Source organism: Larus michahellis, chromosome 1 (genome assembly GCF_964199755.1).
Source record: "Larus michahellis chromosome 1, bLarMic1.1, whole genome shotgun sequence".
NCBI lineage: Eukaryota > Metazoa > Chordata > Aves > Charadriiformes > Laridae > Larus > Larus michahellis.
This window is the reverse complement of record NC_133896.1, coordinates 25,495,391-25,520,359: the sequence shown is the minus strand read 5'-3', so window position 1 is coordinate 25,520,359 and position 24,969 is coordinate 25,495,391. Positions and strand designations below refer to the sequence as shown.

Below are 24,969 nucleotides of genomic sequence, written 5' to 3'. Positions count from 1 at the left end.
GAGTCCTAGAAGAAAGGAGCTTTATGGTTCATGTGAAAAATGTGCTATGAAAAAATTAAGATTTCCAAATATTTGTTACTTACTTGCAAATAAATGATTAAACATGGTTTTTCTTTTAGGGGGCTATTCTAAATAATCTGCTGCCCAATACAAGTTATGTTCTTCAGATAGTTGCTGTTTGCTCTAATGGTCTATATGGAAAATACAGTGACCAAGTCATTGTTGATATGCCTTTAGAAGACCCAGGTAAGTGGTCTTTTGAGCTTAATGATCATTTTTGGCTGAAAATCTGTATTTGAAGAAGTAATTTGTTTGCAAACCAGTTAAAATGCACGACTATCAAAATATGCTAAAATGAAATTTCAAAATCACTGCAGTTAACCTTCAGCATGTTCTTTGCTACTGATATTTTACATGATGTAATTCTCCATTCCTTGTAAACATTGCCTAGGAAAGACTGCATGTTAATTTTTTTTAACTCTAAGAATATTCTGAAAAACACCTACCTGATTTCAAATCTCACAAGTGTATCTTTCAGCAGTATAATATAGGGAAATAAAACCATGTTTGGTATTATTTCTCTATGGTTCAAGCATCCTCCCAAAATTAATCTTCACAGCCAAAGTATTAAGGAAACACATAATACCAACCCAATACATGACTTATAAGTCTGTATCAATTGATTTTGAAATTTGATTTCTTATGATTACTTGGAGTTTGATTTCAAAGGACTTGTGGTGATGGAATTCCCTTGCTTCTTAATGTTGCCTTGCAAAAAATCAAAAGGCCTAACAAAAAAATCTTACTGATTTCACAGCCAGATTTACTTCTTCCTCCTGCTGGTAAATATGAAATAATTTGAAACTATAGCATGAAGCTTGATCTTGTCCTTAATAATTCCTTCAATTCTGTGGAAGTTTTAGCATCAGGCACAGTTCTTATCAAAGTGAACGAGAGCTATGTTTTTAATTAAGAACCTGGTAATTAATTATAGGAAAAAAATCAAAGACTTTCTGATCATGCAAGAAACCATTTTTTATCTAAGGGCCTGGATTCTTGTTGTCTATTTATGAATTCTGTAAGTTCAGTTTTACACTTCATTAAGTCTGTTTAGGTACAGCAAAGTGCTTAGCAATGTTGTGATGTACTTGGGAAAACAGGTCAGTTTTTCATTTCAAGGGAACCACATTCCTTTACAGTGTGAAAGAATACAATTCTCAACAATCTCTACTGCATGAATTATGAACTAATAATGGTAATAGGCTTATAATAGTGCGTTTTTGTCTAAAGGAGGGGGATGCAGGTTCAGGTATAGTACATATAAATTTTCAATAAACATTTAACTTGTCTTTCAAACACAAAGTGTTAAGAACGCATTTTTGGAGTCTTGTGCTAATACCTATCAGAATGTTTCTATTTCTCTTCAGTTTTCTAAGAAGTCTGTGACAAGGTTCTGACATTCTGCCTGACATTCCACTTTTCTGTTTATTCTTTACCTACCTCTTAGATACTATATTCCTCCACTTCCTTTCCAGAATTTGCTGGGTTTGTGTTTGAAGAATTTACTCAGATGAGTTTTCATCTACATACCCCTACATGGAATGACAAATAAGCAGTGTAGTGTTGTCATTATTAAACAATAGTTCAACAAATCAAGTCAGCGCAGTACTGCCATCACAGATTTAAAAACTCTAAAACCAGACATTGCAAAGCAAAATCCCACGTAGGTAATATGCATAGGATAAACCGCCCTATTACTACTGTTGTACCCCTGCTGCAAGGAAGAGTTCCATACCCCCTGCTGTGTGCCATGACTCCCTTTGAAAGGAAAGGTGGATACAGAGGCAGGGAGGGGAGGGAGACAGGAGCGCCGAGGCTGGCTAACCACGGAGCCAACACTGCGCAGTGCACCCGCGGTGCAAGCAAATGCTGCTGGGGAGCAAACCCGGCAAGTTTTGGGGCATTTGGCAGCCTGCAGCTGGCCAGCGGTGCAGATGCAGCCACTGATCACGGCATCCCTCTTGTATTTCTGCTGAAGTCAGGCAAAGCAGTGGCTTTGCATTCATTTCAGTAGAAGGAAGAATGAGGAGCCTTGCTTTGGAAATACGTACTGGAAAACTAATTTCACCTTCCAGTATATCAGCAGAAATTTCTCTGAGATTTGTATTCTCAGACAAGAGAATCTGGCACAATAAATGCTATATTTAGCAGTTCTGAGTGAAGGTCTGATATACTCATGCCTTTTTACGTAGACAGACCATTAATTTCTTTTTGTTAAAGAAATGAGAAAATACAATGCAAGGATACATAGGAGGCATAACAATGGAAAGATCTATCTATATAAAATATGAACAGGTTAGCGTAACAGTGAAAATGGAATTTTTGTGTTTCCTGTCATTTGAACATTTAAATATGTCTCCTTAATGTTTCATTAAAGCAGATTACGTATGTAACTATATTCTTATCCTGAGTTTTCCTGTTTTCAAATAAAGCATCGTCAAAAGGAGAATTAAATAATATGCATATCAGAACTGTATAAACACCTGTGTTTTTTTTTAAATTTCAGACAGTTCTGAAAATTTGTAATAGCTTCAGGTCTACCTAAGGTTTTTTTCTTTAGTTTTCCAAAACGTTAAAAATTGAGGAAGATTATTTCAGGTCAAATGAAGTGTTTCAAGGATATTTAAATTCAAAATAAGAATAAAAGAGGGAGAAGTTTATAAATAAAAATGAAATACCAAAATGAATATTCTGTGTGTTTCAAAAAACCTGCTTCTTTGGCCTGCCTCCTATCTGAAATGGACACAAAGTTGTTAAATGTACTTTGTGTTCTTTTATTTTGACACTTCCACAATGGTACATCTGAAAGCACTGGATGAGGAAAATTCAGGGAAAAATCCCTCCCATGTAATCAGTATGATTACAGTGGGTGTGCATCACTCTCTAAAAAAGTTTTATAGATGTTTTCTCAACCCTTGATATAATTTTAAAGTATGAAAAAAACTTCCATTCATTTCTAATATTAATGTTTATTTGCATACTTACTTTTACTAATTATTTACATCTAAATTAACTGTTGCACATGTTGCAAATATTTTCATATTTAATATTTTAATATTGCAAATATAAAACAACAGAGATATGACAATATAGATATCTGATGAGAAAGATTTGTTCAGAGCAACTTGCTGGTTACAACTATAACATCAAATTGGTTTTGTGATCTGCTTTATAGATCTTGAGGCAAAAGGGGATTTCTTGGAGTTCCTGCTTGTGAATTTATGAAAGAAAAGTTATCTTCACCATGAAGACATGAAATAAAATTGACTCACACAAAGCATAAGCTAAAACTTTCATTTTCAAGAATTACTCTGAGTAAGCCAGTTTAATTAAGATGAAATTCACTGCAGTCACCTCCAGATCAATTAATCTTCATGTTAAGAGCTAAAGTGAGGCGTGAGTCACGCGGAAGCATTAGATGGGCCCTTTTCCAGGAAGAATTCTGCCCTTGGAGTGGCCACTTTTGATGAGGGAAGTTTCAGTACACTCTGCATCACAAATCTGGTGTTCAAAACAAACTCATGACCATTGTTTTAGCCTTTTCCTTTTCAGATGCTTTCAAGAGAGAGCGTTTCTCGTGCCTTCTCCACACCCTGTCTGGGTTAGTGAGGGCTCTGCAGGCTCTGGGTGACCCACAGACCAGGTTTAAACCCCCTCGTTCTCGGCAGTGCTTCGTAAGAGGAAGGACCTCTTTCAGGCCATGCTCTCTGCCTCAGTTTGTGGAGCCCTCAGGAGCTCTGGTATGACATTGGGCAAATGGTCATAGTTGAGACCTCTGCGCTTTGGGGTTTTCCTGAACTGTTCAGAGTGGTGGCCTTTCATCTTGTGGTACAGCATGCGTGCACATGAGAATTGTTTCCAGTTAGTTTCCAATTAGTAAAAGTCACTGGATGCCTTATGCGGTGTAGCTACACAACCTCCATTGAAAATGAAGGGAATCGTGTACACAGTGTTTTAGTCAGCTTTGATAAAGTCCAGCCTTTATTTACCAATTTTTCATTTGCTATTAGAATCGGATTTTTAATAACTATCTAAACGTGTGCTTTGACTCTCCGGATAACATCTGTATAGCTCTGAAAGTTCTGCAGTAGTTCATTGTGCAGTTAATACCAGTGTTACTTATATGCTTTTGCTGATACAGGAAATGAAAAATAAGAATATATCTCTTCTCTCATCTTCCTTTGTGGAGACTTCAGTTGGTGTGTATCAAAAAAACCCCATGCTGGGATATGGCTCTCAAATGCTGTCTCCTGCATTGCAGCTCATGCTGTCAGCAAAGCTCTCTGAGGGTCTAACTATACTATTTCTTTGTAACTTGTCTTTGTGAGTGATTTTTGTCCTAAAAAACACTAAGCATATCGTAAATGTTTCATTTAGGGGATGCTTTTTTCTAATTTTGTACTGATAAATGTAGAAATCTGAAAACTAATTTAATCAGAAGAAACAGGCTTTACTTTTGTTTTTGCCGTGCCATTTATTACATAAGACAGTACAGAAATGAAAACAGTTCAGGTTGTGCATATTATTCTACAATTACAAATCAGATTGTTTTAAGGGTTTTTTTAGAAGATTTGCATTGAACTTAAATGCAGGGAAATAGTTATCTTTTTTGTCTTTGTTCTGTCGTTTCTTCATCTGTTATTAAAATGGACTATGAAAAGACCTCTTCAGAACTTTCTAACTAATAATTTAATTATTTTATTTTAAAATGTAAGCTATAGAATAATCAATATGTGGTTCCAGAAAAAATAAACAAGCTTGTTCATCAACCTACATCAATGGGTTGTTTTTTGGAGGGGGCGGTTCTTCTCCTTGGTTGGGGGATGTTAGCAGATTTCTATAATCTCCTGTCAAATCAAAAACTCAGGAACAGGATTAACAGAACTTCTATAAGTGTGTGTCTCTAATGCTTTTGACAAATATATTGTCTGTGACCAACTAAATTGAAATAGGCTTTCAAAAATGTCTGAAGATTTAGTGTTGTTAATATATATAAATATTTTTATGTATGTATCTCTATATGTATGTTAATGCCTCTCCAGGAAGACAACAGCAAGAAACTGTGGTTTTCTGCTGTTGGAATTTGAGGGCACATACCATGTAGTGTATTGTAGCACAATCAACACATTTTATTTTTCTGATTAAGTCTAATTAAAGCTCACCTCAAGAAGAGTGACCAAAGAATGAATAGGTAGCATTTCTCTATATTAAAAATATTTTGCAGAGAAGTCTAGAGTGCTTAATACATGCTATGGGTCTACTGTGGAAAGACTGTCAAATTAATGTCTACAATGTTTGATTTATATCATTGAGAAGCCAGGGAATATCATTATCTCCTCCACCCCTTCCTCCCTTCCGCTCCCCTCCCCACCCTGCCCCGGAGCCTCCTAGGCTTCCAGGAGTCAGAGGTAAGATAATTTTTCTCTCTGTTCTTAATGAAAGGTTAATTCAGTAGTTGGTGATTTATAAAAGTTTATTACAAAACAATTTATGAAACTTTTATGCAGGATTGTTTAGTCAAATTTTATTTGCATTCTATAATCTACAAATAAAACTGAGCTTATTAGTGTGATTAATCTTATCTGGCATATGTTGCATATAATACATATCTCAATTTGCTTTGAAAGGTAGATATGGACAGAGTAAAGAGAATACAGATTAAGTCATAGATCTCCATCTGATCAGCAGAAATGAGAAGTATAAAGGTGACATCTTCATACTAGTGTACTGAGAAAGCTTCATTTGGGAATCGTGGGAGAAATGCAGACATGGAGCTCTGTGTGATGCTATTCTTAGAAACTGGCATTTTCATTTAGTGCAGATCAGAATATGTGCTAGCACTGGTGTGCAGACAGAGCGCTACAACATTGCTTAGAAGAAAGCCTTAGAAAGATTCAGAAGGGGAACAGACCTTTCTGTGGACCAAAGGAGTAGTAAGCTGATGCTGTGGAAGGGGTATTAGATTTCATCACTGGAGGCCTGTGCCAGTTCCTACCTGAGATTTGTAGGTTTCTTGCAACCTGCTTTGAAACCTCTCTCGCTGGCCACCATCAGAAGTACAATATTGGATCTGGCCAAAAGACAGGGAGAAAGAAGGTGAGAGACTACCTCTAAACTTAGAGAGAAGGATTCATTTCTTGATCCTGCTTCAACTGTTATTTACTTATGAAAAGCGGGGAGGCCTCAAAAGCCTTTAGAATAGTTCTTCACAGAGTGCCCAGTACATGTTTATTAGGGACTTTTTGTGGAATGTGATACAGCTGGACTCATGTCATTACATTAGGTGGAGTGGGAGTTTGGAAAAGGCCTTCAGCATGGGACTCTAGGAAGGGTGGGTCTCTGTGGTCTGCCCTGACAGAGACAGGCAGCCTACTGCATGCTGAATTTGATGGCATGGCTGTTGCACCGGTACCTAACTCCAAGCCTGGGTGCACAAATGAGGAATTTGCTGTATGAAAATTATAGAACAGATCATTTTACAAGAATATCTTCAGAGCTTTCAGATTAAATGTAGAGAAATAGTCGATTCCCAGGCTTACCTTTTTTTCTCTCTTGTATTTCTGCATTAAACTGTACTTTCTCATAGACAGTAACCTTGGCTCTCCCTGGACAGGATGTGGTTCCTCAGTGCAGATCCAACATATGCTGCAGTATTAACTTAGAGCCAGGCAAAACTTCTGTAGCTGAACATGTCCTGTCTAGATGAACATTGCTACCCTCAAAGCTAGTCCTCAAGCCAGGTGGCTAGCCACTTCTCCAAACACAGTCCTATAAAACATCTTAGACTGGGTCTCAATAAATGTATTAACTAATCAGTTGAGTCCTTGCAGAATTAATAATTCTGTGAATTTAAAATGTTGGATGATATGGTATGTATTTTTGTTTTATAGAGGCTGACCTCATTCCTGAACTGAATGAAACTGAAGAATATGAGGTATAACATTCATTTATTTTTAAGAGAGTGTTTCAAATACATACATTTCAACTAAATTGAATATTCTGTGAAAATTTATGAAATTATGTCACCAGATGAATGTATTATCTGCATTTATATATACATGCATATATATGCATATACACCCTTCTTTTTCAGCTATATTTCTCCCTAGATAACTCTAGACATACCTCACTATTTAGTTCTCTGAGGCTGGAGATACATGGAGAAGTAAGGGATATCACAGGATATGCCTAGATATTTTTAAATAGAAAAATGGGACATCAAGTTACTGTCACATCTGAGTGAAGTCTGACAAAATTGTTCATTTAGCAGAATCAAAGCTGTCACCCAGTGTTAGGCTTTCTTGTTTATTTAAAGAGAAATCTGACTTGGGCTTGCTTATGATGGTCTTAGCACGTAGTAAACTAAAGTAAGTGAGGAAGGGAGTACATACTATGAGTGCTTTTTGTCTCTCAGAGTAAAACTAGCACAAAATTTAAAAGATGTTGTGACATGGATTTTTTTTTTGTTTATATTGCAAATAAGTAATATTTTCAAGAGACAAGAGAATACCTGTTCTTGCAGCTAATTTTTTTTTTTTAAGACCAACAGTCTTCTCAAATGTTGTCATGTTTTCCTCTCTTGTTTCTATGGAGCCAGAAAAATGTATTATTGCTGGTTTGGCTTTCATTTGCATACAGTGTCTATAAACATCTTTAATTGTCTTCGGCTATGATATTTTTTCAAAGGATGAAGTTGATGAAAAGGGAACAGAGGTGGATGAAGAAACTGCAGTGATTCCTAGTACTGACAGTACAATAAACCAAATAAGGAGGAAAGATTTCCAGGTGACTACATCCAGCTACAGCCAAGAAAAAATGGGGACAAAACCCAATGAAGTTAAAAAAAATAGATACTTAACAAGAGAAGAAGAATTACATGGTAAGGATGATGTTTTCAAAGCAGTTTATTACCCCACTTCTCCACCTGTTAGTGAAATTTCTGAAGAAGAGGAAGATCATTTTTTGGAATCCCGAACAATTACTGCAATTGCTCCTCAACTCATTGACTCCACCAAAGGCATAGAAGAGGAATACATATACCTTTCTTCAGGCACTGAGCCAACAAGAGTAACCACTACTGGCCACAGTGATGAAGATTTCTTATTGTCTCCTTTTAAACCTCATCAGGAACCTGATGACTTTTGGAGTTCGGTTCTTACCACTTCTTCAGCACAGCTGGTTACAGAGGAGACCTCACAAGAAGACACCCTTCCTTCAGGAAGCCCAGATATAAGCACACATTATGTTCTTTCCCAAGGCTCCATTAAGTATGTTTCAGAAGGTGCAGCACCCTCAAGCTCTGATGAGCCTCCAAAGCATACTTCTTCCACTGATGGAAATTTATGGTTTCGTAAAGCTACAGATCTGACAACTCCATCTGTTGATACATCGGATAGCAGGCAATTGTCTCAGACCAGTTACACTGATGCTTATGTAGAGGGATTAAAGCCAGCTACAGTGCCCTATTCCAGCAGCCCAGTGGTTTCACGAGACACTTCAGATGCGGATTTAGAATTGCCACATTATTCTACCTTTGCTTTCTCCTCTGCTGAATTATCACCTCACTCTATCTCTTCAAGCTCTGGAGAATATGGTTCTGCTTCTGCTGCCAGTGAGGTACTCTCTCAGACAACTCAACCAGTCTATAATGGTGAGATACCTCTTCAACCTTCCTACAGTAGTGAAGTGTTTCCTCTAGTCACCCCTTTATTGTTTGACTCTCAGATGCTCGACACTACCCCTGCTACATCAGATAGTGATGTGACCTTGCATGCTACACCTGTATTTCCCAGTGTTGATGTGTCATTTGAACCCACCCTGTCTTCCTATGATGATGTACCTTTGCTTACATTTTCCTCTGCTTCCTCCAGTAGTAAAATGTTTCACCGTCTGTATACAGTTTCTCAAATGTTTCCACAAAGTGCTACTCCAGCCGTTGCAAGTGATAAGGTGTCCCTGCATGCTTCTTTGACATTGGCAGAGGGTGATACATTAATACAGCCAAGCCTTGCTCAATATGCTGATGTGGTGTCACATCAGACTACTCATGCTGCTTCAGAGACACTGATATTTGGTCATAATAGAACTCACATATTTTCTCAAGTTGAACCATCCAGCAGTGATTTAAATATGCATGTACTATCTACAATGTCTGAACTTCCTTATGCTTTGTCTAGTAATGTGGGCTCCCTTCAAAGCTTTACTGTTTCCTATGACTCCGCAGAATTTGTGCATGATTCTGTTGACGTATTTCATCAAGATCCTTTATTTAGCAGCTATAACAATGTACTGGTGCATAAACCTTCTTCTATAATATCACAAGCTGATACTTTGCTGCAGCCTACGCACTCTCTATCTAGTGATATGGATTGGTCTGAAGCATACTCTGGTAGTGAGTCCCTTTTGCCTGATACAGATACTTTGATGGTACTTAATGTTTCTTCCTCTGATTCTGTAGATGAAATTACGTATGAGTCATCTGGGTTTAGTGATGTTAATAAGAAGCTTCAAAAAGGTGATGTTATATATGGAGATGAGAGAGAACTGCAAATTTCCTCTGCTTTAAGTGAAATGGCTTCCAATGCTGAAAGTAAAGTGATACCTGAACTTTCTACATCTGTTTCTAATGATGATGTAATTAAGCAGAATACGTCTCTGCAAGAAAGCCCACTTCCTGTTTCTAGCACAAAGGGAATCCTTCCAGTCTCTCTTGCTTTTCCCACTACTAAGATATTTGATTATGATGTTAGTAAGCTTACAGAAAATCACCTTTTCGTTCAGCCTTTGCATGTTACACCTCCAGCCTTTGATGACACTTTGCTTAAACCTATGCTTAGTGCCAGCTCAGATCAAGCTCTCTCTGCCCCTGCTTATAGCAAAATGTTATCCTCGACTCAGCCGTACTTTTATGAGACCTCAGCTACATTAAATAATGAAGCATTACTGCAATCCTCCTTCCAGTCTTCTGGCGATGGCACTCTCCTTAACACGGCTGTCGTGCCTAGTGATCCAATATTTGCTGAAAGCTCCAGGGCTCCTAAAGATAGTTCTACATTTGACCAAATATTGCATCAAATGGCACCAGGTTCTGCTACAACTGAAACCATGCTGCATTCTACATCTGCACCTTCCGTTCCTGATATGTTGTCAAACACTTTTAGTAAGCCCACAGCGTCACTTCAAGGTTTACCTGTCTCTTATGCAAGTGAGGAATATGTTTCATCCAGTTTGTTTAACAGTGAAGATGTTCAGCAGGTTATGCCTTCATTGTACAGTAGTGATGTTTCATTCCAGCTGACCAGTTTAGAAAATACAAATGCCTTTCCCCCCCAAGCAGCGAATTCCGTAACAACTCCCTTCCTGACAGGTGATACGTTGCCACATGTAGCTACTCCTGCAGACAACCGTGTCTCTTCAAGTGTTTTTGAAAGAAGTGAGGCTGCCAGTGTCTCTTCAAGTTCTGCACTTGGTTTTGATCCTGTTCATATGCCTGAAGTTGTTTCTGATTCTGACGTGCCCATTCGTCACACTCTTCCCTTACCAAATGTACACGTTTCTGTTACGGCTGTTCCTCCCAAAAGTGAGATCCCCGTAACTTTGAGTAGGTTGCTGGTTCCTTCTAGAGAATCCTCTGGGTTGTCTCCCAGTATCATGTCCAGTACCGATTTGTGGCCTTCTGTAGTTGAGGATGACTACGATGAATATGATGATGGCTTCCCTGTAAGTAACTGTATCTCATGCACTTCCCATAGAGAAGCTCAGGATATGGTAGTAGAGGAACAAAATACAAAGGTAAACAATAACAAGGATCCAAGTAACCTAATTATAAGCTCACATTCTGAGAAACCTGAAGAAGAAGAAAAAATTTCAACTGCTGCATCCGACAGTCAGATAAACCATGCCATGGACAGACATAATTACACATCCATACCAACTTTGACAGCAAGTGTGATACCTAAGAAGCACAACGACCCGACAGTTTTGGAGAACCACATTCAAGCTGCTAGTGTCCCTTTGCAAAACACATCAGAGTCTAAGTCTTGGGCTGTTTTTACAAGTGATGAAGAAAGTGGTTCTGGCCAAGGTACCTCAGATAGCCTTAATGATAATGAAACTTCAACAGATTTCAGTTTTCCTGACCTTAATGAGAGAGACACTGAAGGGGCAGTTGAAGCAGGTAACTCAGAATTAACTCCTGGATCATCACAGTCATCAGCCTCATCTGTTTCTAGCGATCGCTCATCAGTATTCAACATCTCTGAGGCAGGTTAGTTGTGGATAAGTAAGTCTAATGAATACCATGGAAAGCTGTGAGGGGATACTTTTGTGCCATAGAGAATGAGAAGGTTTATCTACGTATAATAAAAGAACATAGCAGTGCCAGTGGGTGTGATTAAGGAGGCATTGGGGAACATGGGATGCATGCTGAGCTGGCTGTCTTGTGAATGCTACTTCTGGCTACTTAAAACTGCACCTGAAATATTCTTCAGTAAGAAGATTCATGCTCTGCTTTTGGATAGATGTGTACTGTCAGCAGAAGTTGGGTGGTGCACAATCTAAAAACAAGATTTGTTTCAATGTTAATTGTTTCATTTTAGTTTTAAAGGTTTAAGAGGGACGTACGTTCTCTGTACAAAGACAAGTGCTGCCCTTATGGAAACACACCAGAGGAAACCATGCCTCTGCCAGAGAAAACATACCTCTGAGAGTCTGGTTTTTAACTTACAGCAGTATATTTCCTCCTTGTTTTGTTTTGTATTTTCTAAGATGTATTGAGCAAGGAAGAAGATGCTTCAGTTTGATTCTGATTCATCTTAATTCATAAAAACATTCATTTTCATTTTTACTGCCTATGCCACCTTCAAATTTCAGTGAGATGCAGACTTTTTTGTGCCAGATTTGTGTATTTCCAAAATACTAGAGCCAGATTCTCCTGTACCTGTTTATATTTAGTGCTATTTTCCTATTTAGTCTTCTTAAAGTCAGCGAGAGTATTTGTGATCTGTGATTCCAATGATAAAATCAGAAGGCAAAACTGAACTTCACATAGATAAAAACCTGATAAATAGAAAGCATTTCCTTTGTATTTAAAAATGCATTGTGGAAAACTTGAAGTATTCAGGCACATAATTTCCCTTGCCTCTTGTTAGAGTATTGACAAATCCAAGAGTACAGTCAGAAACAATATCTATGATGTTTGGAAAGAAAAAAAAACACAACCCAACAACCAAGATTAAAGTGGTATTTTAGAAAATAAATTGAACTTCCATTAAGTACTCACAGCATCTGTAGAGGGCAGTGTCGTCCAACTAAATCCACTAAGGAATGGAATCCACAAAAGCATGTGAAATTTTCAGCACACTCCTACAAATACACAGTTAAATCACATGAGGTCATATTACTCATGAGCAACAGAATACTAATATGAAAAGGTGGAAAATTGACACTCTGTGTAGTTGGGGGCTAATAGAATGTGAAAAATAGAAAATAAAAATGAAAAGAAAGTAGAATACATACTGAAACTAAGTAGAAAACATACTGAAGTTAATAGGCGTCCTAACAAGGTAGGTGTTATAAAACAGAATCAATAATAAGCTAATTAGTTCAGTAGGTAAGTAGTTTCTTTAAAAATCAGCAAAAAGAACATCATTATTTCAAAACTTATATCACTAATGTGAATGAGTGTTACTATAAGAGATTTATGGTTTACATAATGGGTGTCATTTGAATTGTTACTGATGATAGTAATTAAAAAAGGATTATACATGACTGCAGTAGTAGTACAGCAAACTTAGAGTTTGTCTTCTAGATGTTATTGAAAGACACTATACAGTATCATTTCATGTACATTATTTTTTCCAATAAATGATGCCAAATATTGTCTTTTAATAAAATGAAAATTCAATGTGAGCATGTCTAACATGGTCTCTTGTAAATCAGACATCTTTGCTTTAATTCAATCATAAAGCAATGAAAAAACCAAAACAAAAAAAAAAACAAAACCAAACCTCTCAGCTGAGAACTTATTTATATGTTACAGTGAATTCACCAGAAATTGATTACATGTCTTGTTGTGACCATTACAGAAAAAATTGTCATTTAAACTTTTCCCAGTTTTTGTCATTATTTATGCATATTTATGCTTGTTCTGAACTAGGGCTTTCTCCATAAGACCTCTATGGCTACCTAAGCCATTCAACTTCAGTTGAAAAACTGGAAGAGAAATTAATATACAGAATTCTGCAAAGGATCCAAACATATCAATTATTAGGGATCAAAGAAATCTACTATAGATGACACTGACTTTTCAGCTGCCATCATTGGAGTGATGGCCAAGTGGGCAAGAAACCCCCTGTTACAGGAGAAGCCTACTCTACATTTCCCGTAGAAGGAACGCTAATAGGATTTGGTCATGCAGTTTGAAGGAACCCTGTCATCACACAGATAAGACTGTGTTTTATGCTATGAATTAGTCCAGAGTTGGGTAAGGAAGTATGAATGCTTCAAAGGGATCATATTCTGATCTCTCATGCGTACATGTAGTTTTTTCTGAAATCAATAGGAAATAGTGATTTTAGCCTCCTCACCAGAAACTCAGGGACAGATTTTTCAGAAGCAACTTGTGCCTGCAGTCACTTTGCACACTGAGCCACAGGATTTAACGAGTGGTGATTGATTTGGGCATTTGAGTACTTTGAACTAAAACCAAGAAGAAGCTTGCAAGATCAGAGCCTAAGCCTTTTTGCACATAAAGCCCTGAAAGCCCCTAAACTCAAGAAAATGGAAGCAGAGAGCTGCCTGGAAATCTGTACTGTGTGAAGCTGTTTGGGTTTTTACATCATATTTAGGACATGTGCTTTGTTGTCTTCCCCCTGCGCCCCGATACAACTCCGTTCCCTCCTCCCTTCTGCCTGAGAGTTTTTTTATTCATGTAGAATTGGTTCCTTGAAATCCCAGTGGAGTGCAGCTGATTTCTAGACAGCAAAATTCTGCTCCCATACAGAACATTCAATGAATTAAGACTGTTCACAAAAGCAAAAAACATTCTTAGAAAACCCAGGGGTTTAATTCTAACAAGTGCAAAAGTGTTTAGGTCTGTGTTTTCACTCATACAACAGTCACAGATCACAGTAAACTGCCCAGATTGAAAAGAATTAGTCATTTTGTATCAAAATCACTGTTTTAAATTGTTTGCTTTTTGAGGTATGACCAAAGTTAAAAATGCAGGATTGGTCTCATCCACCGTTGTGTTCCCTTATTTTAATGAGATTATAAAATATATTGTTTTAATCTTCATACAGATTCCTATGCACAAATATTTCTGTCATCCAGCATTACAAGGCTGACAGAAATGTGAAATCTAGACAATATCAAAATAATAATTTCATCACCTGTAAAGATGGAGGTAGGAAATTTAATTCTGGCTCCAGTATATTTGGGGGAGAAAGTACTGCAATTGGATTCAAAGGAAGCAGGATGTATCCTGCTTATTATATTAAGGCGAGTTACAGAACGGACAATGTATTAAAATACAGAAAGCATAAGTGCAATACAGCAAGCACATAGGGACTATTGTAAGAAAATTTTCCTATTCAACTATTAGGCAGAGAAGTGATTTGCATAATATGAGTGACAGTTTAATATCAAGGTGTTCTTTACACATTCCAATATATATTTAGATTTCTTAACTCCGTTGGCTTTCAGCTAATTAACAGACGAAAATAAAAAGCTTTCTTCTCCTATATTTTAACACCAATCTGCTATTCTTACAAAGAGAAGTCTCCACTGCTGGAAGGCTGAGTCACATAAGGTTGAACACTTTGCTTTACCCTCTATCTGCTTATTTTCTGTAAGCTGGTTTGCAAATGTATACACTTTCTGCAGTACATAGTAAAAACCAGAGGTAAGTGGTGTTAAGTAGGCTCATTATAAGACACATTCAGTCATGTTGTGCATTTGTCAGAATTTAAACATGGACTGTTTCAATTTTCTCTGACTGCAGAGGCAAGTAATAGTAGCCATGAGTCTCGTATCGGTCTAGCTGAGAGTCTGGAATCAGAGAAGAAGACAGTTATACCACTTGTGGTCGTATCAGCCCTGACTTTTATCTGTCTAGTGATTCTTGTGGGTATTCTCATATACTGGAGGTAAGTTGTTTTTTGGTTGTTTTTTTTGTTTTTTCTAGTTCTAAAGAACTCTGATTTGAAAAATGTGATTGACATTATTGAGCTGGTTTGCAGGAGGGAGACTGGATCTAGTCTCTCACTGTGTCTTTGTATTGTTCCCAGTGCTGCAGTGGCATAAAGCTGACAAAATAAGGTGGTTTCTGTCCAAAATGCTCAAATACAATTCATTTTGGTTGCAGAGGGGTGAACCATTGCAAATAGTTTATTTCCATTTTGTGAGATTTTAGTATACTTGTGATTATTAATGCCTAGAAGCCAAGTGACTTAGCAGAGCACTGGGAAGAACAGGAGGGAGAAGAAAAATAAATTGCATGCATGGGCTTGTTTCCTATCTTTCCAATTCTTTAACAGTTAAAAAAGGTAGTTGTCAATTTAGGATGAGAATCTGTGGTCTTCAAGAGGGCTATGTGAATAAGTAGTTCATATAGGACTGTAGGAGTCTGCTGTAGCTGACATTGTATGCAAGACAGAAACGGGATAGTTTAATGATAGTATAATAGTATAAATGTTTTAAGGTCACTTACAGAGTAGTTCTTATGATGTTCTGTGATTAAAAAGTTGTTCCACTTTGTGATTCTGCCTATCTCTGAGGCAAAATTTGCCCCCCAGCCTTTCAAACCATTAAGGGTAACTAAGGATGTGTTGCATGTGCACACACATGCTGAGGTTCCCTCATGGGCCTGTTTCTCTGTGAATTGATAAGTCAATAAGACATTAAGAAAAAAAATTAGGCTAAAGAGAAGTGATAGCTATAAAAAGTCACGATAACATAATCAGTGAGGGCAAAAGACTATATCTATACTATGAAATAAAACAGACCAGCTGGCATGACACAGATCTCTTCCACACAGCTGAACTCTCTTCCCTCACAGAGGGGAAAAAACCAGAGTGGCTGCATTCACATCACCGACTAGGGATGGTCTCTGCCCTATGCTAACCCCAAACTGTGTCAAGCATTGTGTGAAATAATGCAAGTTGGCCTGAGCTAAAAGCATACCAGGAATCTAATTAGCCATGTGACAGTATGTGGCAGTGCTCAAGCGTTTGTCTGGCTCTGTTTTGTTGGTTCTGGATAAAGCCAGAGAGTCTTCCTGGGGACAGATGTGCTTAAGCTTTCATAGGGCTTTCAAAATCCGTGCACAACCCTAACACTTTCTTGAGCACGTAGGTTGCCAGCGAGGAAATGCAGTGGACCAGAATGGGGAGATAAATTGCAAAAACTTTCTGCCATGGAGGTTCTTGCTGCTTGGTGATTGCTAGGAACCTGATCCCCTTGTTGCTTGTGTAGTACTAACACATAAACTAGCTGCAAGAAACAGGACCTTGCTATTCCAGGAGCTGTACAAACAAGGTGCAAGGAAAGCCCAAACATCTCACAGATGCTTCCAGAGCTTGTTTCTTCGTTGTTTTTTTTTTTCCCCTACTCAATCCTATTAATGAAAAACATAAAAGTGGTGAAGAACCATGAACTAGACCCCAGACTGTCCTTTCCAAGCTACTGACTACTGTAATCTCTAGGCTACAGTGTCAGGGTTGTACTTACTGACTTTTCTTCTAGTGTCTTGACAGTGGTTTTCTATCAGCCCAGCAGGGTTTGTCCCACATGGGGACAGAATACATCCTGTCCCTGAAGGGACTAGGCTAAGAAATTGAGTTTGAGCTTCCTTTGTTCCAGGCAAGCTTGCTGGCGAGTCAGACAGCCTTCAGCATAGTTAAAGACAGTTGAGCAATGAATTTTCAGAAAGATTTCTTCTTCTTTCTAAAGAAGTAGTTAATTGCAGGAAGAATTGCTCAACTCATTTCTTAGTTACACTGTCCATCAGCTGATTTCCAGCTAACCGCTTTCATATTGAGAACCTTTTCCTGTCTTTCATGTTACACAACATGAACATTCCTATTCATCTTCCAAAGGGTTTCATCCCTGAAGCTAAATAGTATTTGAAATCTCTGCTATTTGCCAAACACCATCCATTTTAAGACCCAGATTGTACAGTGCAGTTCTAGTAATCCTACACGTTACAAGCTTGTTTTTGTCGAATAACATTGTGTTCATTTTGTATTCTTTCTCTGGGAATGAACAATTCTGTAACATAGGTCTTTCAAAATAAAACAAAAATCCCGTTAGCAGTAATATCTTCTTGACTTGAATTTAATCTTTTCTGTATTTCTTGTGTACTACAAAATAAAATATGGAGCTCTTTTTTTGTTAATCCTCAAGAAATTTTCTTGGCATTATGATAACACCAGTAACGAGTTTCTTATTTCAGAGGAATGAAACGTAAACAGTTCATATTGTAGGTAGGACTTTGTGGCCCGCTTTCAAAGGTGCCAAGACCCTCACCTCTTTTTAAAGCCTGGGAAAAATCAGAACATTAACTTTATTGCTATGCAGTTTTCTTTATGCCTGGAAAATAATAGTATCAAGTCTATAAGCATTTTTATCATTAGATTTAGTTTATTTTAAAATAATTTAGTAAGCTGTCAGTGTTTCTTTCTATAATGCTTTTTTTCATGTGATCCAATTATTTTCACTTACTAAAGTTCATAAAAAGCTTAGGTTTTCAAGAGGTTTCTGTATTCCTTTGGCAATAGTACTCAAAAAATTGCATTGGTATATCCTAGCTGGATATTTCAGTGAATAGGGCTTTGAGTTGTTTCCACTATTAGTTCCTAATCTGAATATGCAAAAGGTGTGTTTAATATGCAAAAGGTGTGTTATTTGTTTTAAAAAACCAAGTAACTACCAAAAGCGACAAGTTGCAGTTTCTCAAGGTTAAGAAAAGGCAAAATTATTTTGTTCTTCACTTGAATGACTTGTATCAGAAAAATAATTCTGTACCATCTGTTGTTTGGGTTTTGGGTTTTGGTTTTTTTTTACATGAAATTGTTAATCAGCACTTGAGGAAATTCCCCAATCTCTTCACTATCTCATTAGGCATAATTTCAATCTTTCTGTGATAAAATATTCATTTCTTTGACATGGATGAAAACTTTTAATGGCAATATTATCTAAAGATTATCTAATTGCCAGTAGGAAAACCCACAATTTTTAACTATTCTAGTTCTGTGTATCAAATCTTTTGTAATTCAAGCAATTTTCAAGCAATGTCATTTTCCTTTCATTTCTTCAGCATGATTAAGATTAGAGTGGAATAAACAAAGAGATTTTTTTGCCTGTTTAATGGCCTTGTCGTCCGCATAGATGTTTTTTACAGCTTTAGAGAGAATTTTCTATCCAAATCTGAAGTCTGTCCATATCTCTTAGTATCTATCTATTTGACTGAGTCCTTGCAGCAGAGATGCAGCAGGGATACTTGAATCTCCTTGCTCTGTTCTTTTCATATCTGGATAGCTTCATCATCTCCATTTTGCTGAATTAACCTTATCTGTTAAGGTGACTGAAATTGAAAGTTTCTCTGTGCCGACATAATACACCAGAAATTGCTTATGCATGTGTGTACACTTTTGGAACAGTTCATAGAAGTGATCAATGAAAATAAAGCTGATGAACTGGTGGATAGGAAGAAATGTCAGACTATTTGTGCAGATCAATTTTTATAACAGTTATCATAAGAAGAGCTTGGAAAACAGTAAAAGTGTAACAGTTGTCAGTGGGAGTTGCACCATTCAAGATTCTTTTTCAACAGATATATATATATATATATATGAATCTCAGTAAGAGATCTCAGAATCTCAGTAATATATATGACACTAATAATGTGAATAGCAAACTGCTAATGCAGTTCCAGCTACATTTCTATCTGTAGACATACTGAATATCAGCTGGCTGTCATGAAGCCTCCTAGAAGTTACATGACAGCAGTGCTTCAGAAACGACCAACCTAATGACAAACACTCTGAGTAGTCATTTAAATTTTAACTTTCTTCTACCACCCTGTATCTTTGAAACACAGCTGTCAGAGAATGTTCATTTTCTCATCCACGATTTGAACTGGTGCCTTGAGTCCTGTGTTAGGCTTATGGGAACAGAGTTGAGACCCTCTCTAAGACCGGGTTGGATGGGGCTCTGAGCAATCTGGTCTAGTGGGAGGTGTCCCTGCCCATGGCAGGGAGATTGGAACTAGACGATCTTTAAGGTCCTTTCCAACCCAAACCATTCTATGATTCTATAATAGTTAAACTCACACATGCAGAGACACACTAAAAACAGATTTAAACTTACAAAGGCCAAACTCATCCATCCATGAAGGAAAACTTCTCAACTATGTGATATCAAATTATAAATAAAAGAGTTAATTAAATTTGAAAGTTAAAGTTTCATCTGACAAGCACTTAAAAATTAATTGGAACCATTTAAAAGTGGAATGATTTGAATCATTGGATCCATTGAGAATCTATTTAAAGATCCTTTGGAACCATCAGCTCTTCAAATGATTGGAACCATTTGACAAGAAATTCTAATAAGTGTTTGAGAATGCCTATTGGGAGATACCCTGTGAGCACAAAAGACCCTGAAATTCTCAGAGAAAGGAGCAATTGTGCCTCTAAGACCATTCTGGGCAAGCAGTGGATGTGCAAACCTGTCACAGATGCCTCTGACTTCTGAGGTTCAGCTCCCTTCCTCAGCCAACATGAGTGGGGAACACACTGCACACATGCGCACGCACAGGCACACATAGTGCCATGCTGTGTTCCCTGCCTCAGTGACAATCTGAGCCAAACTCTGAGCAGTCCCTGCCCCAGGGGATAAGTAGGCAGCACATATCCTCAGGCAAGATCCAGGGACCCACTCACCAGGAAAACTATGTCCTCTGCAGTCTGAGGCGTAGCCTTGTCCCAAGTGGTTCTCATTTAAGTGTTCATTCAGATCTAGTATCCCTCCTGTTAAACCGAAGAGCTGCTGCTGCATGCCTTCCTGTACAGATACAGACACTAATTAATTGAATAGCTTAGCTGTCTCCATATATAAAGTGTGTGTTCGAAGGAGTGCGGTGTCTAAATTACAAATTACAGTTTTAGGTTGAAGATCTAAACGCTGTGATGAAAGGTGTAAATTAAATAATCAGGTTAACATTGAGCGATGGGACCTTTGTCTGGAAGTTTGAAATAGTCATCACTTTTTTCATTAACAACAAGTGATAATTAACGAGACAGTGTTATTAACATTAGGTTTAGTCATGAAGGCTTTCACTGCTGATGCAAAAGCAGATGGAGTGCCTATTTATGAGTCTTATTACAGGTTAAGTCAACTGCTATGAATGTGTCTCCCAAATGTGCTAAGGGTGTAATTTATTTTCAGCCACAATTAACTTGTTAAAGATTAAAGATACAGTGTCTCAGTAAGGGATAGTTAGTGTATGGCATATTATGAGGACATTTTAAGTACTGCTTTAGATGTGAAAGCCATTATGCTAATTGAATTCTTTTTAGCTCAATCTTTTCTCAAGCAAGAAGCTGACAAAACTCTGTGATGTTAGTCCATAAATTTTATGTATGATCATTGTTCATAAGCAGTAGGCATTAGGGGACATTTTTTGGTTTCGGAGCTTTATCATAGAATCGTAAAATCACTGTTCTGTTTGAGTTGGAAGGGACCTTTAAAGGTCATCTAGTCCAACCCCCTGCCATGAGCAGGGACATCTTCAAGTAGATCAGGTTGCTCAGAGCCCTGTCCAACCTGACCTTGAATGTTTCCAGGGATGAGCATCTACCGCCTCTCTGGGCAACCTGTGCCAGTCAGGCTGGTTGGCACGTTTGGTTAGTTGGTGCTGTTTATTAAAAATACAGTACATCTGCATTCCTGGTGCCCAGCAGGCAGGGTCAGACTTTCCAAAAGCGTTTAGTGATTTGAAGCACTTTGATACTTACCTACCTTTTACAGACATTTTACACACAGTCTCGGGGCTAACTCTTGAGTGTTATGCTACCATTGAGACAGCCTCTCCCACCTCAGCAGCCACTAACTCTATGGGGTGGTAATGTTACAGCCTCTGTAAAAATCAGAAAGATGTTCCCAAGCACATCCTGAATGTGTTCTTGGTCTGCATTCAAAATTGCCGTTTCTAAGTGCTCCAAACATGTCATGTAAAGCCAAAGCTCCTCTATGACCATCACAAATACGCTTTTAGGGGATTCTAGTTGGACTCCAAATTTAATTGTCATGTGAATCACCAGAATTATTTTGCATGCCACAGTTTTCCCTTTGATGTAGCTGTCCACTTTTCCTTGTGTTTTAAGAGAATGTGCATTGTACACAGACAGAAAATTCCCAACACATTCCAAGAGTGTTTCCCTGAGGCTTAATTCAAATAAGCTTACCAAAGTCTTTATGATCTACATTAATGGTTCTGAAAAGAATGAAACTATCCACATATTCCCTATCTATTTCTCAAAGTACCCTCAAAATTTTTTTTTGATTGTAACAATTATATGAGGGGTTTTATCCATGCAGCGATATAGGAACCGTACAGAAGAATTTAAAACACCAGTGATTACACAAAATAGCAACAGATCATATAATAGCTTCAGCCAACAGCTTTGAAGAAGCAGAATCTTGTAAATATAAAATGAGATTAATACTTTCCTGATGCATATATTTCTTTTTAAATTTAATGATTAGTGAATAATAATTCAAATAGATTAAGTGACCCAGAGTAAAGATTGTTATTAGCATGTCTAATCATACGGAGATTTTTTAATTAAGGAGGCTTTGCAATGCTTACAGCAGCAGTTGGTTGTTTAGTCCCTTGAATAGCTTGGACTCTTAACAGATGCTATTCTTATTATCTTCACATCTGGATTACAGCACAGATACAAATAACATTATGGGTCATAGTTACGGTTGATTCCATTTGTATTCGTCCATCAATGTTTTTGCAACAAAGCTAGCATCTCCTGGAGTTGTAAATTCCCCTGTTTCTGTCTGTCAACTTCGGGCAGTCCTCCTTGGTTAAGGTGTCTCTCAGTGTTGCAATTACATTATGAAAAAAATTGTTTAGCCCCAGTCATAGCAGTTCCAGAGCCGCCGTTTTGTCTGTTACAAGGCATGTTGCCTTTTATTGCATTTCCGTGTCTGCAGTGGGATCTATTGATGAATTACCAGAACTGATCTCACACACTGCTCCATCTTCAGGCTAGCATAATCACATGAAAGGGAACAGTAATTATGTGTGCGAATTTGGATAAGCAAGGAAGACAATGGGATTTTTTTATACTTGGACTTATTGTGCAGCATCTACAGTAGCTCCTGATGCAGAGTTCCTCTTCCAGCTTTCGCTATGTCTGATGTGTGCTCTGTCTTCTGCGTCTGGTATAGGTAAAGATGCATGAACTATGTATTATGCTGAGTAGTATCTTCAAGTTGTATGCATAATTCGGTGGTATGTTGGGGGAATGTTTATATTATAGCAGTAGTATTTGACACTCCATGAAAACTGTTTTTCAGAAATGATGATTTCTTTCTTACTTAATAGTGCCAGAATTCCAAAAGGTCTCAGATAATGTTTCAGTTTTTGCAATATTTATTTATGTTTCTTCCCCTCTAGGAAATGTTTCCAGACTGCTCACTTTTATTTAGAAGATAATACATCACCTCGAGTGATTTCTGCTCCCCCAGCTCCAGTCTTCCCAGTCTCAGGTATTTTTTGTCAACTGTTCTGTGAATTGGTGTTAGCTGTTGGAAGATGCTGCCGTATATGTATGTGACCATATGAATCCTTCACATATTGTAATATCTGTAAACCAGAGGTTTGTACCCTCTTGTACTAATAAACACAGGTGCACATGACAGAGGCAGAGACTAGTGTTACTAATATTCTCTCCTGTAGGTAACACAGAATAGAAATATCCTCACCTTACAGGGTTGTCTCAATGATAACGCTGTGCCTTCTAGCCATTTGAGGTGTAGCCTCACTAGAAATGGCTGCTAGTGTAGCCATCTGAGCTACACTAAATAGCTCTAGTTCACTGTCGCAAAGCAGAGGATTACATCAGCAACATATTCTGCTATATTGATGCCTTTAATTGAATTTGTCACCTCTGTATAGAACATGACCTATTCTTTTTACCAGCAGGACCAATATATGCCTCATCTATCTGCATTTCATTTGCAATTACAACATTTTCTTTAATTTATAGATTTTAAAAGCATCATCACTACTGGTAAAGTTCTCTGTGAGCCTCTCATAAAAATGATACATAAGTGCAGAATATTATTGGCATCTTCTGGTTCCATATCCACCACAGTTATTTGCGGAAACTGTTTCTTTTCTTTCCTCCTCAAAGAGTATCAGAGAAGCACATGCAACCCTCTCAGCTTTTTCAATCTGGATAGAATGAAAAGTACCTTAATCAGATTAATTCTGCAGCAGATCCTGAGACATATTTTCACCCATGAGAAAAAGGATATCTTGTTCCACAAGTAATGCTTTTGCAAACTGTGCTATTACACAGGGGGATGGGTTCTCTTGGAACGATTAAGCAAAGGAAAACCAGCCCTTGTGTAGATAACTAGTAAACACATGTAATTAAATAAATCCCAAACATTAGACTTCTGTTGTAACAGAATTGTGGGCATCTTTAAATGCCTCTTGTATTGATTGCTATTGTTAGGAGACGCATAACCTTTTTCTAAATGGTTAATAGGCAGGGATATAGCTTGATTTCAGAAAACATGTGATTATAGATGAATGTCAAGTGGCAATCATTATAGGAAACCTCTGCTTTTATTCTCTATCATTAACAGCAATTTTTCCCAACCAGCTTACCTCAGGGAGATAGTGTTTTCCATTGTCATGACAGACTTGCACTTACAGTTATTCCGAGTGCTTAAAATATGTGTTCTGATGCTGGAGGTTTTCCTTCTGAAATAGTGATAAATATTAATTTAAAGAGAAAGATGTTTCTAAGTGACTGAAAGATACATAAAATATTTTATGGAAAAAGCTGCAAGCACTGAGGAAATATTTTTGTTTTATTTTGCGTGCAGCAGATGTCAAGTGAGCAGTTTTTGTGTTTTCTGTTGCAGTAGTGTTTCAGCAGTGTAATTTTACAACAATCGAGACTGAGGGTGATATAATACTGGCAAAGAGCATAGAGCAGGAAGAGCATTTTGTAACTGCTAAGTTTATTTTTTTATTATGACTATGACTAAAAACACACTCCACAGATGTCATTATATATTAGGTTTTCCTGTTGTGGGGTTTCATTGGCAGAGATAGGAGGATTGCAGTTATTCACAGAAGATGCCTTGGCACTTAACAACATAATTCAGATGCATTCAGACCAAATAATGAGTTACAGGGTAATATTAGGACCGTTGCCAACCTTTAAGTAGTTTCAAGTGATACCTGCCATTCAGCTATAAAATATGTTCCTGGTGTCAGAAGTGATTGAATTGGAAGAGTAGCATTGGCAAGGAAATAAAGCAGTAATTACACCAAACCTGAGATCTCTTTCTCCCGTACTGTCCTCTCTCTTAGGGTTATTTACCTTCCCTTCTGGTGTTGTGTTTGCATATCATTAGAATAAATAGGTTTCATCTCTGAAGTGTGAAAATAGCGTTACACATTTGTTCAGCTTCTCTTAGGCTTGACTGGATAAATTCACTTTTTGTACTCAGATCCATTCATGTAAGAGGAAGACCAGATGGATCTCAGTACAAATCAACAAATTCTTGGGAACTAAAAGCTAAAATTATTAGGTGGCCTAAATGCTGAACATCTGTTGATGTAAATAACAGGTCCTTGTTCAGTGTTTTTGATGT

The 24,969-nt window shown here is 37.6% G+C and overlaps 1 protein-coding gene across 7 annotated transcripts in view; it reads left to right on the top strand.

The window, feature by feature from the left end:
• PTPRZ1 (protein tyrosine phosphatase receptor type Z1) overlaps positions 1 to 24,969 on the top strand; it is a 143,379-nt gene that overhangs the window by 96,622 nt on the left and 21,788 nt on the right. For 4 of the 7 annotated variants that reach the window (XM_074598378.1, XM_074598210.1, XM_074598291.1 and 1 more), the window contains exons 10-14: positions 120 to 246; positions 6,951 to 6,994; positions 7,747 to 11,326; positions 15,062 to 15,206; positions 22,751 to 22,842. In XM_074598378.1, coding sequence (XP_074454479.1) covers positions 120 to 246; positions 6,951 to 6,994; positions 7,747 to 11,326; positions 15,062 to 15,206; positions 22,751 to 22,842 — 3,988 coding nt within the window. The remainder of the gene's footprint in view (positions 1 to 119; positions 247 to 6,950; positions 6,995 to 7,746; positions 11,327 to 15,061; positions 15,207 to 22,750; positions 22,843 to 24,969) is intronic. The other 3 variants (XM_074598634.1, XM_074598546.1, XM_074598459.1) reach the window with 2 other exon arrangements.